The sequence below is a fragment of the Sander vitreus genome, chromosome 21 (genome assembly GCF_031162955.1).
Source record: "Sander vitreus isolate 19-12246 chromosome 21, sanVit1, whole genome shotgun sequence".
In the NCBI taxonomy this organism is placed as follows: Eukaryota; Metazoa; Chordata; class Actinopteri; order Perciformes; family Percidae; genus Sander; species Sander vitreus.
In genome coordinates, this window is record NC_135875.1 from 24,414,799 (window position 1) to 24,433,847 (window position 19,049).

Consider the following 19,049-nt stretch of genomic DNA (forward strand, 5'->3'; position numbering starts at 1 on the left):
ACCATTTTACAACAAATGCCTTATCCCGCTGGTGTGACCGAGCCCGACCCGAACCCGACCATAATTTCTAAATATCTGTCTGAAACTGGCCCGGGTACCGTCGGGACCCGTCGGGCTCAGGTCGGGTATCCATGCCTTAGTCTGTAGCTATTGAGGAGGATAGAGGGGGGGGCAAGGTGGAGGGTGGGGGTGTGGCCTTGACCAACTGCCACTTTGTTCGTTTCAAAGCCATGATGTCTCTCTCTCGTGGCAAGGTAACCTTGCTCCTTACGACCTCATCAGGAGCAAGATTTCAGATCGGCCCATCTGAGCTTTTATTTTCTCAAAGGCAGAGCAGGATACCCAGGGCTCGGTTTACACCTATCGCCATTTCTAGCCACTGGGGGACCATTAGGAAGGCTGGGGGAACGCATATTAATGTTAAAAAACCTCATAAAGTCAAATTGTCATGTCATGGGACCTTTAAAAGACATCAGTCATGCATTATTCCTAAAGTGATTATACTATAATAACTGATTGTAGCGCTGCGGAGGAGGGTCTGGCTAGTCCACACAGCATTCCTGGATGGGAGAAAAACGTGCTCTGGTTTACTGGCATTTCTTTAAACCAATCACAATCGTCTTGGGCGGCGCTAAGCGCTGGACGCAATAACGGTGCCTATCATTCAACATACTTGTGTGCAAATAAACAGAAGTGTGTATCTTTTCGGACACCCTAAGCTGTAATTTCCAACGTCACTTCCTGAAAACCTCCTTGTTGTTGAAGATGCGTAACCATGGTAACCCCTGCCGACCTCTGCTCTAGCGGCATCCCTAGTTAATGCTTACATTACTGAAAGAGGTAAATAACTAGACCAACAGTCATTTAAATATGTAGAGATGTAAATTAGAGCGTTATCGACGTTACAGAGCTCCTTGGTTTCTATCTGCGTGTCTGTTATGAACATTGACGTTACTACCGCATTGCATTGTGGGATATTTATGTCGGCGTAGTGTCCAATACTGCATACTGTAATCTTTTACCTGAAATAGTATGCAATTCGCCCACTATAGGTTTCATACTAAGGTTTCGGACGTACTAAGAAAGCTCACTTACTGTTTGAGCATGTGAGTATGGAATTTTGGACGCAGCCATAGCCTCTGGAAGGAACCTGAACATTCCCGGAAGTGGAACGTTGCCGCTATAGACTACATCTCTATCAACTTTAGAGAAATAGAGAATTATCTGTGTCTTTATCTAGCTGTACAAACATGGATTGTACCTTCTATCATAAGAAGCCAAAGTTTACAGTCAGTTTTCAGTAAAAATCACATCCCTTTCTATTTTCTCAAGACTTTTTCCTTTACTTGCTGAGCTTCTCGGACAATTCCCTCTCACCTTGTTGCCCAGCAACATGATGACTACATCGCTCTGTGCATACTCATGGATCTCTGTCAGCCATGCCTGAAACAAGACAAAGAAAGTGTGTTTGCATTAGGCTGAGACCTGGAAGACGTCCTTTAAAGTGGCTATATGTAACTTTCAGTTTGTGTTTTACCACGCCTGCTGTCGTAAAGGTCTAGGAGTTAGCGTTATGCGGAGGTCATACAGTTGCAATGAATGTTTTGCTCAGACAGAAAATCATTCATTTACAATAAGAGAATAAGTTACAGATGCATTGTTGCATTTCCGGTGTTGCATACGGTAAATAAAAATAAAAAATCCTTTTACACAGGTACAGGCGACAAGGGAAAAGAAAATAGTAGGCTTACACAAACACGGACTAAAAGGAATAAACTGTCCGCGCTAAATGGAAGGGGGACCTAATTTAATGCTACTGACTACAACCACATGGCGCAAAACGTATTACATATCTGAGGGCCAATTCGGGGACGTTTTTGAAACATTTACAATCCCAGACAATTGTCTCCATCTGTTGAAAGCCCGACCAAGATTGACTCGTAATTCATTTTGTGACTTAGAGTTTAGATTCTCTGCCCAAGCCCGAGCCTGAACTCCCCCCCCCCCCACTATCCTTGGGCTGGGCTGGGCCCTTCATCAAGCAATTGTGTTTTTTTAATCATTACTTTATGAGCCTAATTGGGTGGGGAGAAAGCTCTGCCTCTCCAGCTTCTCCCGTAGCTCTGGGTGTATGTCCTGCACTGACTTGAGTGTGAGGTAAACTGGGCTAAAATCGTGTCTCCCCCATCTGTAGCACTGGCTTCGATAATTGCGCAACCAGGCCAGATTGTTTCACATATCTCACGAGTCCTTTAGCAGCAGATATGGTCTCTCCTATATCCGGCGCGTTGTCGGCCAGTGCGTCGGTATGCAGACCGTGCCGAAGGACAGTATTAATTAGGTGATCGAGACAAGAAAGTCTGCTATATGGTTCCAGGGCTTTGATTATGTTGCTGCCTTGATCTGTTACCCAAAAAAAAATCAGACCCGGGCATTAATAAAAACTATGTAAAAATAGTGTTCTTTTCACTGTTGGTCTCGTTTGCTGTTAGAGGTCATTTATGATCATCAGATGGAACATTACACAGTTTCAGAAACATTTTAAAGTTACATATATTCACCTTAAGTTGCCAAAATTAGGACTGCAGTAAATTAAATAAAAGCATTACATGTGAACAATTCTTCACTATCTTTTAGGAAGCTGGGTGCCTTTTACCTCTGGCACTCCACTGAGAATACGTTCTCTTTTGTTTCTCTGTGGACAAGATCATTTCTGTGGTTTAGTGCTAATTCACATCTCTGTTGCACTCATTATAATCCACGATCAGACGCACGCACACATGCATACAGACTCTCACACACACACTAAATGATCCACAGAATGTATTAGTTGTTGATACAGGCTGTTTCCTCTTCCTGTCTCAGTCATTCCCATATCTTTCCAGGCGGTAGACATATCCCAGACCTTACCCTTATGTTGTCAAAGGAGGTTTTGCTGGTGATGTCGTACAGGAGGAGCAAAGCTTTAGGGAAAAGAAGAATAAACATATGGTTATATTTCCGCGCAACTCTACGACAGTGTTTGTGGGTAAAGGTAGAGCTGAGAGTCAGCTGTAGATGATGGTGTGTGTTTCCTCACCGTGTGCATCTCTGTAATATGCATGTGTCACACTTCTGAACCTCTCCTGTCCTGCTGTGTCCCAAATCTGAAACACGAAAGGAAACAAGGAGCTTGGCCTGGTTCCACTTTCAGTTACAACACAGATGCCCGAGAGGAAACCAGCCTGTGCTCTTAAAATAGGTATAGCTGTTGTGAAAGCACATCAAGTTTTCACTGGAACAGATTTACTCACTGACCTGTAGTTTGACTTTTACATCGTCAACAGTCACCACTTTGTTCTGGGAGAAGCAGAAAGAGATGTTAATTGATGTAAGACTCAGCACTAGCTACACAGATTAAAAACAAACAAAAAAAACCTTTCAGATAGATTGTCCTTTATTTGCCTATAGCTTCTGAGATGTCTGCCTCCACGCCATGTGAAAGATTCGACAGCAGCCCGTCTTTGAAAAATCAGTGTCCTCACTCAACTGTTCCCTTTGGAACCACTGTTACTGTGTGATGAGTCTGCAGCATTATTAATTAATTGCAAAATTCTGGCAAAATCAATTCATTACTATAGAATCAATCCGATGGAGCGCTCCACCGTGGCCCGTGGGCGTACGTGTGCACTGTTATACCATATAGAGGTCTTCTAAAAGAGCCAGATCTGCCATTGCTGATAAGTGATCAACTGATGACTTCTCCTTCTCCTGTTAAACTGATTACACGCTGCACCGCAAGTCCACACTGACTCGAAAACGTGCAGTTCAGACCAGACGTGAGATTTTATCGTAGCCTACGCTCACGTTCAAATTGATAAATGCCTTGCTTTGCGTAGGAATCGGCGTACGCCCGTCCTACGCCTGTTTTAGGTCGCACGCACGTTTCATAAATGAGGGCCATTGTGTTTTTCTGACAGCTGATTTGACTTAATTTCAAAAAGAGAATGTCCTGTATTTAAAGAAATACATACACAAATTGTGCATGCAATACACACACACACACACACACACACACACACACACACACACACACACACACACACACACACACACACACACACACACACACACACACCGTGAATCCAATGCCCACTGTAGCGGAGAAGGAGCCGGGGATGAATTTTCCCTGATCGAACTGCACCAACAGCGACGTCTTTCCCACTCCACTGTCCCCGACCAGGATTGTCTGCAGAAAAACAGTCAATAACGATTATATTGGTATCAGAATGAGCACTGAACATTTCTTTCTATCATTTTATGATTTTGGGTTGTGAGTCAGCATCTGCTTCCAGTGTAGCACTTTTACAGTGTGACTCACAAGCCTGGGGGAGATAACCTTTAAGACAATGAAATGAATGAAAGGCAGCATTCAGAGGCATTCAACAGGGCCAGCAGTCAATACTTCATCTTCTATGGGCCTGTCTTTCATTTGTAGCCCACTTAAAAAAGTCATGCTGAGGTACTTATCCTCAACCCACACACATAGTGTCCTCCATCTGTGATGGATACCGTACATGAGACACAGCCAAACGTTTCTCTGTCTTCCCAAGAAATGGTTTGGAAGTGTTGATGCTACAAATGCAGCCTGAGTGTCTGATATGTTGTGATGGGTCATCTTTGTTCAGAAGTGGTCAAACCACTCAATTTTGACGTCGAGGAGTGAGTCCGCCACAAATGTTTGAACCATATTGCCAGAGAAGAACATCAACGTTAGGTGATTGTGAGAAAAACCAAATATGTTCAATGCCAACGTTTTTCATTGCCAGTATTACCAATTACCAACCTTTGGAGCAAGTCATTCTCCTTAGCCCCCATTAGCCCTTAGCACTACCTTAATGTCCTACCTTAATCTATAAACTTATTCCCCGGAGTCCTTATGTTTTTTTCACCCAGCATGTTTCCTTGGACTAGGGTGGCACCTAAATCATGGTTGCAGCTGTCGCCGTGGTCCTGCTGCACGCCCTGCTATGCCCTGTTACACCCTGCTACGCTCTGCGGTGCCCTGCAGTGCCCTGCTACGCCCTGCTACGTCCTGCTACGTCCAGCTACGTCCTACTACGCCCTCCTATGCTCTGCTGTGCCCTGCTATGTCCTGTAACGCCCTGCAGTGCCCTGCTATGCCATGAACTACTACAACTACTATTTCTAGTCACTGTTCCATTATCTTTATTGTGACTGTTATTGCCACTGTTCATCACACCCCCAACCTGCACCGTCAGACACCGCCTACCAAGAACCTGGGTCTGTCTGAGGTTTCTTCCTAAAAGGGAGATTTTCCTCGCCACTGTCGCACTAAATGCTTGCTCTTGGGGGAATGAGCAAGCATTTAGTGCGACAGTGGTAGAGTGTGGTCTAGACCTACTCGATCTGTAAAGTGTCTCGAGATAACTCTTGTTGTGATTTGATATTATAAATAAAATTGAATTGAATTGAATAAAGGCACACAATGCCCCTGTAAAACAATAACAAAGAAATAAGAATGTGAAGTGTAGTCCTGAGTTAACCCCTAAACATCCATAGAAGGTCAGATGTGGCCGTGGTTTGGATGGATGTCCACGTACTTTTCTGCACATACTGGAATAGAAATGTATGTATGTGTTTTTCGCTATGCGAGCAAGACAACTGAAACTCAGTTTTGTCTTAAGGCTTTATGAATGATAAAGGCTGAAAGGATTAGAGTTGAGAGAGCTGGAGCAGCTTTTCTCACCAGTTTGAGGTTTTATAGCCTCCCTTTGATCTCAGCATTTTAAAGGATTTTAGAAACTCTCAGAAGTGTGTCATATGTCAGCTGTGGATTAAATATGGACACTGCATCACCAATCATGCATCCTCTGAATTTTCATATCAACTTTATTCAGGCATCGGTAATAACTTAAAGGCATACTATGTAACTTTTCCCTCTTGGGTCCCCATACAGGTTGTGTCATTGGAACTACAGCTTGCGCGGCTGTAGTTTCAATGAGACAACCTGTAGGGGGACCGAAAAGAGAAATAGGGCCCTATTTTAACGATCTAAGCGCACGGCGTGAAGTGCACGGCGCAGGTGCGTTTAGGGCGTGTCCAAATCCACTTTTGCTAGTTTGACGGCGGAAAAAAGGGTCCGTGCGCCGGGGGCATGGTTCAAAAGGGTTGTACTTAGTGTCTTCATTAATTTTCACAGGTGCGTTTTGGGCGTAACATGCAATAAACCAATCAGAGTATCATCTCCCATTCCCTTTAAAAGCCAAGCGTGTTTGTGCCTTGGCGCATTGCTATTATGATGACAAATTTGCAGCGTAATATTTTTATTTGTAATCTTTTGCATATTTGTGTGCTGCTGCGCTTCCCTGTGTGTGTAACAAGCATAGTGTGTGCGCGCTGTGCACGAGCCTAGGTGCATTTTACTAATTTGCTGTTAAAATAACAATGAAATGCTGCACTATTGACTTTAGGCCAGGTTTTTGTTGGTCAACGGTGCAATCACTTTCCGTTGCCTCAAGATAGCAATATGCCAAGAATGCACCTGACCACACCTCCCTGTAAGACCAGCACGCCCATGGGCGCAAAGATGGTGCAAGATAGGGCCCATAGTATGCCTTTAAGTTAGTTATTCTCTTTGTTGAGAGAAAAGTCACTGCAGCAATTAAAAGAAGTGTTATGTTTCGAGATCCTTTAGTCAGTGATTACAGTCAGCACTATGGCTTGTTAGGGTAGCCTGTGTGAAAAATATGGGGGGACTCAGGGGGGTTGACCACCTCACAATCAAATTGTTGATGTTCTCAAAATGGAAGCTAAATACTTTCTATTTATCAACTCTCAGCCTAAGTTTATGTGCACATTGACATGTTGAAAGGTAAAGAGCAATCACAGGCAATGTGATTGAAAGGGAACCGGTAGTTAATGCATATCTTGCTGATGATAAAGCTGTTAACAAGGACTTTACCCGCTAACTAGTCTCACTTTGCCTGACCTTCCTCCACAGTGCTGCGAAGTAGGGTCTTGCTAGTCCACACAGCATTCTGGGATGGGAGAAAAAAACGTGCTCTGGTTTTATTGGCATTTCTTCAAACCAATCACAATCGTCTTGGGCGGTGCTAAGCGTCAGATGGAGCCACGGTGCCTCTGCTAAATAGCCTCTGGAAGGAACTTGTTTTGGTGGAACGTGTACGTTCAAAAATTGTTTTAGTCGTGCAACAGAAAACTCAGATTGGACAGATAGTCTAGCTAGCTGTCTGGATTTACCCTGCAGAGATCTGAGGAGCAGTTAACCATAGTCCTCAGAAATCCACCGGAGTTTAGAACGCCAACACAAAGAAAGAGGAAGAGGACGGACATCTGGCCAAAAATGAGGGACATCCGGCGGAATTTCCAGCGGCACCTGAACAATCCCGTCGTTGATATAGACTACTGCTAGCCTAAACTTGAATAGCCTTCTGGACTGGCACACAGTGGCGATATACAGGCTACTTTACATAACCTGTAACCGCACTAAATTATGCAGTTAGTTACTAAAATGATCCTTGGTGTTGGAAATAACGCTTAGTTACTGTCGGTTACTATAGCCCGACATGCTAACGTTTGCAGCTTAGGTTCAAGCAGATCACACTGTTTAATTACATAAACAAATAACCTTGATACAAACTATGATGCAAACTATGATAATTATTATTATAACTATGATACTTTCAATGCCAAGTATCACTCTTACTCCAGCCTCACGTGTGCGTCAATCAAGTCAAATCTTAGGTTTAGTGAACGATCGATTGTCACAGGGTATTTTACACACCAGGGCCATAACAACAGACTCATTCATAATTTCACATCTCTTAACAATGGAGAAAAAAAATAATCAGAAAGGTAAACACAGAGGGGCTAACATGTACAGTAGAGCATAATCCAAACCAGCAGCAATATTCTTATTTCATCTGATGCTCTAGTAACTTTATTAATGGAATCTGTTTCCTGTTTCACTGAAAGCATGTAACATGATGCCAGAAACACCGCCATGCTTGTAGAATTCCACATGCGTATGTGATGATGATAAGTGTGTTTGTGGTGGGAAGGGGGTATGACTCTGTTTCCGTGGTAACAGAGGCCAGCTGGGAAGTGGACCTGTCTCATAAACCCCCCACTAGAGACTGGAGGCAAATGGGTGATACACCGCAGATGTTCGGGAATAAGACATGGATGATATGGATAATGGATATATATATATATATATGATTAGCTAATCGTGAAGACCGCGATCAATTGAATGTGAATATTTAGTTGAATGTTTGGTGTAACATTTGGTTTAACATTTTTTGTTCCTATTTATATTATTATATTTACTGTTAAATGCTGGAATAATGTTAACATATCACAGATTGTTAACAGAAATGCTCTATTTTCAGTGGATGTTTCATTTATTTTGTGTAACTTTATTCAACATGACGGTAGAAGGTGTAATATGTAGATGCTGCTGTTGAACTGAGGCAGATCACACATTTCAGTTTACAGGAAAGTACTGATATTTTTTTATTGGAATAGTTTTTTTTATTATAATAACTTTTGTGATAAATGTTCTGTGTTTGACTGCTCAATGTTCCATGCTTATTAAAAGAAAACACTTATTGCTGCCAGTTCATATCTAAGTTCTCATCCCTGTATAAGAATACAGAGACGTTTCGATGGTGTCTCATGTTGACATGACATGACATGTTTTATCTTTATCTTTATGTTTTATCTTTTATCTTAACTCTTCAGGGAATATTGAACTTTAGCTAAACTTTAGAAAAAAAGAATAATCGCAAATCTAATCGCAATATCTGGCAGAAAAATCACAATTAGATTTTTTCCCCCCAAATCGTTCAGCCCTACCAAGAAGCTTTATTAAGAACTTCCATGAGAATAGTCCCTTTTATTTTCCGGGAGAGTATTAAGTCTGTGGCACAGCCAGAATGTAATGTAGCGTGACAGTTCTCATATTGCCACTGATGTAGACTGTTCCGTATATTGCACAGCTGGGGATTGAACCCACAGAACAGTAGCATATTACTGTATCTTCCAATATTAAAAGTCTGTTGGATTTACATTAGTGGCAATGTATGTGTGCCTCTATGTGTGTGTGTGTGTGTGTGTGTGTGTGTGTGTGTGTGTGTGTGTGTGTGTTGAAAGACACACTTGTGAGCGCTTCCAGAGTGGGTGATATGGGTACGTTTATCAGAATTTTGGATAGTCGACATGGAAACATTAATTGGTCATGTGACAAGGGCTGGGAAGGTTGGCAGAAAAGACAGCAAAGTGAGTGTGTGTGTGTGTGTGTGTGTGTGTGGGGGGGCTGCCACCCCGTGCCCCCCCTTCTAGCCCCGTCCCTACGGAGAGCCAAACCAAATAGAACCAAAGAGCACTCAAAGAAGCCCCCATGCGTGATCCCTCAGGGGTCACACAGGTGAGATGGAGTGAAAGAAAAGCCCCCCCCTCTCCAGAGCAAAGCACAAAAAGTGCATCAGAACGACAGAATGAGAGAAAGGGTTCCCCTGAAAGAATGGTTTCTGATTGCTAGAACAGTTTGTATTGCTGTAATCTGGCCCTGCTCCCCTTGTCACAATGCAAGCCTTCCACTTGCACTCACACAGACACACACTGCTTCCAAGGCAATTAAAAGCAGCTGGTCAACATGCATTATGGTTACATTAGGGCAACATTAGCATGTCTCATCGGACCATCAGTTCTCAGTAAACTCACACTAATGACAGCAGCGTCCTCAATAAGGAAATGATTATTTAGAATTACTAATAACTAAGTGCAATGATATTATTGCAGATTGTGTCTGCGTCAACATTAGATCACAAGACCAGTCATCATATTTTCTTGTAATTGTCAAAACACCATCAGACAATTGTGAAATGTTTTAAATATGATGTAAGCAACTAAATATGTTCACATTTGGAAAGAAATAAAAACAAAAACTTGTTGGTGCACTTCTTTCTCACACCGACCAAGATTACAAAAGAAAGTAGGACATTGCAAGATAAAGACCAAATGATTGATAAAGGAAACAAGCTTTGAGTAACATAGCTCCTTCACACTGAACTGGAAGCTGTTCCTGCAATACAGCTTCATGATATAATGTGACATTTCTCTCTTCTCTTTGTTTCATCCACAGTGAAGAGAGATTCAGAGGATCACTGGAGTCTAAACTCGCTGCCTCCTTGGTCTAAGTAGGCCAGTGGTACTCACTGCGCGGCTCGCGAGCCTCCTGCTGCTCGTGAGCCTCCTGCTGCTCGTGAGCCTCCTGCAGCTCGCCAAGCTTTAAAGGTCCCATATCATGCTCATTTTCATGTTCATACATGTATTTTGGGTTTCTATTAGAACATATTTACATGCTTTAATGTTAAAAAACTGATTATCTTTCTCATCCTGTCTGTCTAAATATACCTTTATTCACCCTCTGTCTGAAATGCTCAGTTTTAGCGCCTGTCTCTTTAAGCCCCACACCTGAAAAAGCCTAGTCTGCTCTGATTGGTCAGCGTTTCCGGGTCTTTCGCAACTGTGAGTCTCTGCACCGTCATTGCAGCAGGGGAATGACGGAACAGTAGCTGCACTTTCTACCAATATACAGTGGGGCAAAAAAGTATTTAGTCAGCCACCAATTGTGCAAGTTCTCCCACTTAAAAAGATGAGAGAGGCCTGTAATTTTCATCATAGGTACACTTCAACTATGAGAGACAAAATGAGAAAAAAAATCCAGAAAATCACATTGTAGGATTTTTAATGAATTTATTTGCAAATTATGGTGGAAAATAAGTATTAGGTCAATAACAAAAGTTCATCTCAATACTTTGTTATATACCCTTTGTTGGCAATGACAGAGGTCAAACGTTTTCTGTAAAGTTTTCACACACTGTTGCTGGTATTTTGGCCCATTCCTCCATGCAGATCTACTCTAGAGCAGTGATGTTTTGGGGCTGTCGCTGGGCAACATGGACTTTCAACTCCCTCCAAAGATTTTCTATGGGGTTGAGATCTGGAGACTGGCTAGGCCACTCCAGGACCTTGAAATGCTTCTTACGAAGCCACTCCTTCGTTGCCCGGGCAGTGTGTTTGGGATCATTGTCATGCTGAAAGACCCAGCCACGTTTCATCTTCAATGCCCTTGCTGATGGAAGGAGGTTTTCACTCAAAATCTCACGATACATGGCCCCATTCATTCTTTCCTTTACACAGATCAGTCATCGTGGTCCCTTTGCAGAAAAGAAAACAGCCCCCAAAGCATGATGTTTCCACCCCCCATGCTTCACAGTAGGTATGGTGTTCTTTGGATGCAACACAGCATTCTTTCCCCTCCAAACACTACGAGTTGAGTTTTTACCAAAAAGTTCTATTTTGGTTTCATCTGACCATATGACATTCTCCCAATCATCTTCTGGATCATCCAAATGCTCTCTAGCAAACTCCAGACGGGCCTGGACATGTACTGGCTTAAGCAGGGGGACACGTCTGGCACTGCAGGATTTGAGTCCCTGGTGGCGTAGTGTGTTACTAATGGTAGCCTTTGTTACTTTGGTCCCAGCTCTCTGCAGGTCCCCCGTGTGGTTCTGGGATTTTTGCTCACCGTTCTTGTGATCATTTTGACCCCACGGGGTGAGATCTTGCGTGGAGCCCCAGATCGAGGGAGATTATTAGTGGTCTTGTATGTCTTCCATTTTCTTATAATTGCTCCCAAAGTTGATTTCTTCACACCAAGCTGCTTACTTATTGCAGATTCAGTCTGGTGCAGGTCTACAATTTTGTTTCTGGTGTCCTTTGACAGCTCTTTGGTCTTGGCCATAGTGGAGTTTGGAGTGTGACTGTTTGAGGTTGTGGACAGGTGTCTTTTATACTGATAACAAGTTCAAACAGATGCCATTAATACAGGTAACGAGTGGAGGACAGAGGAGCCTCTTAAGAAGAAGTTATAGGTCTGTGAGAGCCAGAAATCTTGCTTGTTTGTAGGTGACCAAATACTTATTTTCCCGAGGAATTTGCAAATAAATTCATTAAAAATCCTACAATGTGATTTTCTGGATTTTTTTTTCTCATTTTGTCTCTCATAGTTGAAGTGTACCTATGATGAAAATTACAGGCCTCTCTCATCTTTTTAAGTGGGAGAACTTGCACAATTGGTGGCTGACTAAATACTTTTTTGCCCCACTATATATATATATATATATCTTACTTTTCACAATATGGGACCTTTAATTTGGGGCTTGCATGGCAGTAAATAATACAGTGATATGATCATGCAGTCAATACAAATATTTCTTAAAAACATTAAAGGGTAACTACCGTTTTTTTTAACCTGGACCCTATTTTCATGTTTTTGTGTCTAAGTGACTGATGGGAACAACAACCTTTGACAATGGTCCAGTATTAAAAGAGATTCAAAAATATTTATTAATTTAATGATTAAATAAGGTAGTGTCTCCAAACTTGCCTCAATTATAACTTGTCTCCTGCTGGTTGTACTACAGCACTAAAAAATAAGCATATGCCTATTTTTGAAAATATTTTTGTATCTCTTTTCGGTGTTGTAGTTTGTAGACGGTCCCTAAGCACTCGTCTTGCCGTCTCAACACTGGAACTAAACAGAATTAGCACAACTTTTATGCATTTCTGTCACATCTACTACAGTCAGACTCACTGTATTCACTCGGAAGGAATCACTTCACATGGGTAGGCACTTGTAATGACATTTCAAACATGTTAAGAGGCTAAAAGCATTTGCGGTTGCAGCCTCCTGGGTGCTAGCGCCAGCAGGAGGATAACACGGTGTAGGCAGCACCGATTGTTTTCGTTTTTCTCGCTACTGACAACACGCCAAATTTACAAACAACAGAGCTACGTGTTAAAATCGACCGGAATTCTCCTTTAAGCAAGAACATTGCAGTCGGCAGCGGCGAAACAACTACAATGTAAGTTAATAGGGCAATTGTGCAGCTTGTATTTACCTTCACAAAAGTGCTCTTGTTTTGCCACTGACAGACTCAGATTAATATTCTAAATTTCTGACTGGAAATTCATTGTAAAGGTAAATCGCAGCCTGGCAGAGCGTAACCGCCAACTATTGTCACCCGCCAAAATACACTGGCTTGTTTTCTTACTATCTGACTACAGTATTGTGGTACTTATTGAAAAAAAACCTTTTTTTTAATTTTTTTTATTTGTCCACCATTTTTTTACAAGTTTGAAAATCCGTTGGTGGTCCCGCGGCTTCCGCTCCGTAGCGAAGATGGCGACTGTGGAGGGCGAGTAGTGTCCAGCGTTCTACACCCAACTTTTGGACCGTTTTCAGTGCAGCATCCTGGTGCTCGTAGTGCTGCATTTGGCCATACTACATCAGTGTGAACGCTAGGACTGGGTATCGTTCAAAAATTGTCATTTTTCTATATTTTCCAGCTCCGACTACGTGAGCCGTCTCTGTGTAACGAGTTTTTCCTGCGTGTCTCTACGACGTGTAACGTTAGACAACCAATCACAGACATTATTGGATCTTGGTAGAAGTGTGCTGCATGCTGATTGGTTCACTGACGCTGATGAGATTAGGTATTGAAATTGGGTATTGAATGACGAGGCATTTTTCGATATTCGATACTTTAGAGGCAATTTGGTCGGTGCCTAAAAAGTGTTGTATCCGGTACCCAGGCCTAGTGAACACACAATGCACTTAAAATAGCAAGTGTGAGTACAGAAGTACACACATTGAGACACAGCAATAGTCATATAATCCATAGTTAATAGAAAAAAATGGTTTAGTGCGGCTTTAAGTAACATTCTGAAAGGTGGGCTTTTACTGGTAATGGAGTACTTTATCACTGTATTGCTACTTAGGTTAAGGATCTGAACACTTCCTCCACCACAGAAGTCCACAATCCCTCGTATTACTACAGTTGAATATGTAACAAAATAATCTAAGCTTAATGACATACAGATATGTCATAGATACAATCGGTATTCTATGACCGATTGTATCTTGTGACATTGTGAAATGTCCGTATTCTCCATGGTGATAGCCAATCGTAATGTTTCTGGATTCTGGGGTCTAAATAAAGCTTTTCTGAGCTTCATCGGCATCTCGCAGGTTGTTGTCATGTGATCTAAGTAAGTCACATGACAACTGGTGGCCGTATGTGCGGGCAGATGGTCCAAAGATGATTCGGGATATGAATGGCCTCCACCCAGCCACATAAGGGAGTTTCAGCCTCTTTGCACTCGTTACCTATTTCTTTTTAAAATACAGTATCTTTTAAAATCCTCACAAGGCTTTACATGGCCAAGGCATCATTAAGAGGTGATCTGCTGGTTAAGGCCCAAACCGTCCCAATGTCCAGGTTAAGGTCAGGGCTGATGGATCTTTTGCTGTTCGTCTTCCAGTTACTGTAGCATGTGTTTCACTGACACTGTCTCAGCTTTTAAATCCTGTCTTAAAACACATTTTTACAGCCTCGCCCTCTTATTTGTTTGCATAATACAGCTCTGTTATGTCACTGCCAGATTTCACGTTTATTTTTTACGTTATAAAGGATTTCATTTTGTATGTATGTATGTTTCCCTGCACTGGAAATCCCTTCTGCTCCTGGCTTGAGAAGTGCAATAAAAATGTACAATTATTATCCATGTGATTAAAGATGGTTGCCACTTTGGAGAGCAATGCTGAGACATTAATTAGCCCTTGGTGATCCTTCATGTCATCCCTCTAATGTACCATTCTTCCTCCATCTAGTCTATTTCCACGGTGTTCCACTTTCAGGATTGCTCCGGTGCTGACAGAAATTCCGCCGGATGTCCCTCATTATCAACGGGATGTCTGTCCCCTTCCTCTTTCTTTGTGTTGGCGTTCTAACCTCCGGTGGATTTCTGAGGACTATGGTTAACTGCTCCTCAGATCTCTGCAGGGTAAATCCAGACAGCTAGCTAGACTATCTGTCCAATCTGAGTTTTCTGTTGCACGACTAAGACTACTTTTGAACGTACACATGTTCAACCAAAACAAGTTCCTTCCCAAGGCTATTTTGCAGCGGATCAGTGGCTCAGTCCAGCGCTTAGCACCACCAAAGAAGATTGTGATTGGTTTAAAGAAATGCCATCAAACCAGAGCACGTTTTTCTCCCATCCCGGAATGCTGTGTGGAATAGCCAGACCCTGCGCTGTGGAGGAAGGTCTGGCAAAGGGAGACTATCCTCCATCTAACTGCTCATTTAATAAACGGAAGTGACACAATCTCCCAGCCTATTTACAGTAAATAACACAATCCAAACATTTTAAAATGTATCCTGTAGTGATGATAACCGGTCTCGAGGGGGCAGAGGGAATCAATGTCTTGCTCAAGAGCATTTTGGTACAAAGTGACCACTTTGAAGCCTCATTCCAATCTGAAGCAGGAAGCTGATCTGAGTGAGAGCACCACTGACTCTTCATTACAGAAATAATGATGTGTTTGGGGCAGATTGACACGCAACAAGCCTGGAAACGGACCAACTGAAAACAACGGCCAAGTGAAGATCAGCACCACGGAGAGCGCACACCCGGTCCAGCGCGGAGGCGTACCCGCCTGGACAACCGGGCTGCTTTAGGGTTTAATAATAATAATAATAATAATAATAATAATAATAATAATAATACATGTTATTTATATAGCGCTTTACATGGTACTCAAAGACACTTTACAGTAAAACCAGCACATATAGCACATTAAAAACAGATAAGCAATAAATCCATAAAAAAAATTAAGACTATTGTATGTGGAAAGCTAATCTAAAGAGATGTGTTTTGATTAGTGTTTTGAATGTGTCCCGGTCAGTACAGTCACGGATGTGTATGGCTAGGGTAGTTTAAGGACATTTCATAGATGGCAGTACATAACTGGATACCTTATAGAAAAAGAAACCAAGCACAGCAGTCCTGCAAAGTTTAAACTGTCTGTGTGTGGCGCATTAAACAGCTGTTGCGTTATTGTAACCATGTCGCCATACCTTGTGCACTAATTCCTCGTCATATGTCGGAGCTGGGGGAGTCTTTGCCTGGCTTTCGGCGGTCTCTCTGGATTCGTACCCGCTATCGGGATGGATCTCCGGGTAAGCCGTGGTGTAGTGCGCCGAGATCGGCTCCATCGACTCCATCCGCTCCATCCTGCCGTTCTCCATGCGCGCTCTTACAACACAGAGAGAGCAGCCTGCTGAGGGGAATAACAGCTGACAAACCACGCAGCTCTCTCTCTCTCTCTCTCTCTCCCGCCCCTCCCTCTCTCCACCAACCTTCTTCTCCCTCGCGCTCCCCTCTAAGCTCCTCCTGTGGAGTGAGTGAATCACAGTCTGCGCGCTTCCCCCTCCATCACTTCGCATTTTAAAGGCATGTCGTGATCGCGCACCCACATCACGCCAAAGGTGGGGGAGGTGAGGAAGATGGGAGCCTGAGGAGGATGGAGAGAGTGTGAGAGACGATGTGAAGTTTGTAGAATGGGAGGATGAGTGGATGAGAGGACATGAGGAAGGAGGAGGAGGAGGAAGATGCATTTAAGTACTGACCTGTGGCTTGCCTTGAGTATTTATCTTGATACTTTCACATTTCAGATGCAAACATTGCACTGAAAGAGCTTGTTAATATTATTGCATTTTTGTTCTTTGTTTAGCACCTTTTAATCATTTCAACTGTACTCACCACACAGCATGTTATCTTTTTTATATTTATATTTATGAGGACTATGGTTAACTGCTCCTCAGATCTCTGCAGGGTAAATCCAGACAGCTAGCTAGACTATCCGTCCAATCTGAGTTTTCTATTGCACGACTAAAACTACTTTTGAACGTATACATGTTCCACCAAAACAAGTTCCTTCCCGAGACTATTTTGCTGCGGCTGTTGCTCTGTCCGGAGCTTAGCACCGCCCATGACGATTGTGATTGGTTTAAAGAAATGCCAGTAAACCAGAGCACGTTTTTCTCCCATCCAGGAATGCTGTGTGGACTAGCCAGACCCTCCTCCGCGGCGCTGTGAGGAAGGTCTGCCATTGAGAGACTACATGACTATTGAACAGTTCAAACAACACACACAAATACAGTGGACAAATGTAATGTAGTCTGTTTACATGTAAAGTGATTCCTCTCGACTCGTTTTTATGTCTTTGTCGTTGAAAGTCTGTGTAAGTGTGTTGTAAATCACCAAAAATATTAAGAATTCAAAGTTTTCAAAATTTCCTTCAACACGTTTTATGACACACAACACACACACACACACACACACACACACACACACACACACACACACACACACACACACACACACACACACACACAGTGATGTGTAGCCCAGTGGATGCCTGCATTAATAACTTCCACTAGAGTTTGCACACGAGTCAGCTTTGCTTTCTTCCCTGAGTGAGAGCGGCCTGAGGTGACTTATTCCTGCTGGAAACTCCCCTCGTAACTCTCCTCCCTTCATGGTGGTAATATGTTATACTGCCGGTTACCCCTGGCAACCAGTGTCCTGTACCGTGTACAGGGGTTTGGAGCAGTGTGAGGGTGTTTTCCTCCACCTAAAGTGCAAACGAGCGGTTGGTTTGGAAGCTGTGACAGTTTAAAGCTTTGTGTCTAGCAACTCTTGCCATGTCACCAGAGCTGCTGACTGTCATCGTGGCCTTAGGTGAGTCAGCACTTTTTTATTTCAACATTCATACAGCGCATGTTATACTAATGTGGTATCAGGTGAGGAAAGTGTTGCTCTGCATATTTGATACAACATTACAAGTTGTATACATGTTTTTACATCAGTAATAATACAGGCTGGATTGGACATGTGGCCTGTATTAGCCTAAAGATAATACATTGAAAACAACATATAGTCTATGGCCGTATGTGTAGTATGTAGTATGCGCAGTGATGATGCATAAATATAGCAACGTGAAAGTAACCTTACACAACATGCATGTGTATGTGACTGGACATTCAGTGTCTTTTAAAAAAAAAAAAGTTTTTAGATATGATGGTGTTTATGTTTTAATTCATTTTTACACGTCAACAAAACTACATCGAAAACTGTAACTGTAACTGTGGGGGGGAGATGCCCAGACCAATTCATATGATATCAAATTAATTTAACATTTTGTTCCATGTTAAAGAATACTTCTCCACACGAATTACCGATAAAAATACCTTTTTCGTCAAAACACACAGATTCTTAAACACCAATGAGGAAAAATGTGTTTCGTGCAGAATTCTAATAAGGTCATTACCAAACGGAACCAATACTGTGTGTACAGTTCAGGCATCACATCGACATTACTGACATTCAGTGGTGGAATGTAACTAAGTACATTTACTCCAATACTGTACTAAAAACCAAATGTTGAGGTACTTTTACTTTACTTGAGTCTTTTCTTTTCATGCCACTTTCTACTTCTACTCCGCTACATTTCAGAGAGAAATATTGTACTTTTTACTCCACTACATTCAACTGACAGCTTTAGTTACTTTACACATTAAGATTTCTGCACACAAAACACATGTAGTTTATAAAATCTGATGTTTTATTCTAAATGAAACTAGCCAACAATATAACGGCCTCCAAGTCCAGCTGAAATGATCAGACCATTAAACACACAACTGTTTGGATCCTTTACACTTTCTAAAATGGGAGGATTTGTCTTTACTTTTAATACTTTAAGTACATTTTTACAGTGTGGTATTAGTACTTTTACTGAAGTAAAGGATGTGAATACTCCGTCCACCATTGCTTTCATTTGGTGTTGTAGATCCACCCCCTATTGTCTGCATACACTAACATGGACAGCATGCTATCTGTTTCTCTCCCCCCCTCAGCGTCCTGTGTAGCGTTTTGTTTAATGGTCCTGATGCTGGCGGTGGTCCTGCTCCGAAAAGATCCTTTGTGCTGCAGATTCATACACACAGTAAGGTCAACTATCTACTACGGCTGAACGATTTCGGGGGAAAAAAATTGCGATTTTTTTTGCCAAATAATGTGATTACGATTCGAAGTAAAGGCTGAACTACAAT

At 42.4% G+C, this 19,049-nt stretch overlaps 1 protein-coding gene across 1 annotated transcript in view; it reads right to left on the minus strand.

Annotated features, from left to right (window-relative positions):
* Nucleotides 1-16,184, minus strand: part of LOC144536243 (ras-related protein Rab-37-like) — a 30,743-nt gene extending 14,559 nt beyond the window's left edge. The window contains exons 1-6 of the mRNA XM_078279275.1: nucleotides 16,014-16,184; nucleotides 4,118-4,228; nucleotides 3,298-3,339; nucleotides 3,080-3,146; nucleotides 2,911-2,963; nucleotides 1,378-1,443 (exon numbers count right to left, since the gene is read on the minus strand). Coding sequence (XP_078135401.1) covers nucleotides 1,378-1,443; nucleotides 2,911-2,963; nucleotides 3,080-3,146; nucleotides 3,298-3,339; nucleotides 4,118-4,228; nucleotides 16,014-16,184 — 510 coding nt within the window. The remainder of the gene's footprint in view (nucleotides 1-1,377; nucleotides 1,444-2,910; nucleotides 2,964-3,079; nucleotides 3,147-3,297; nucleotides 3,340-4,117; nucleotides 4,229-16,013) is intronic.
* Between the last annotated feature and the right edge of the window lie 2,865 nt (nucleotides 16,185-19,049).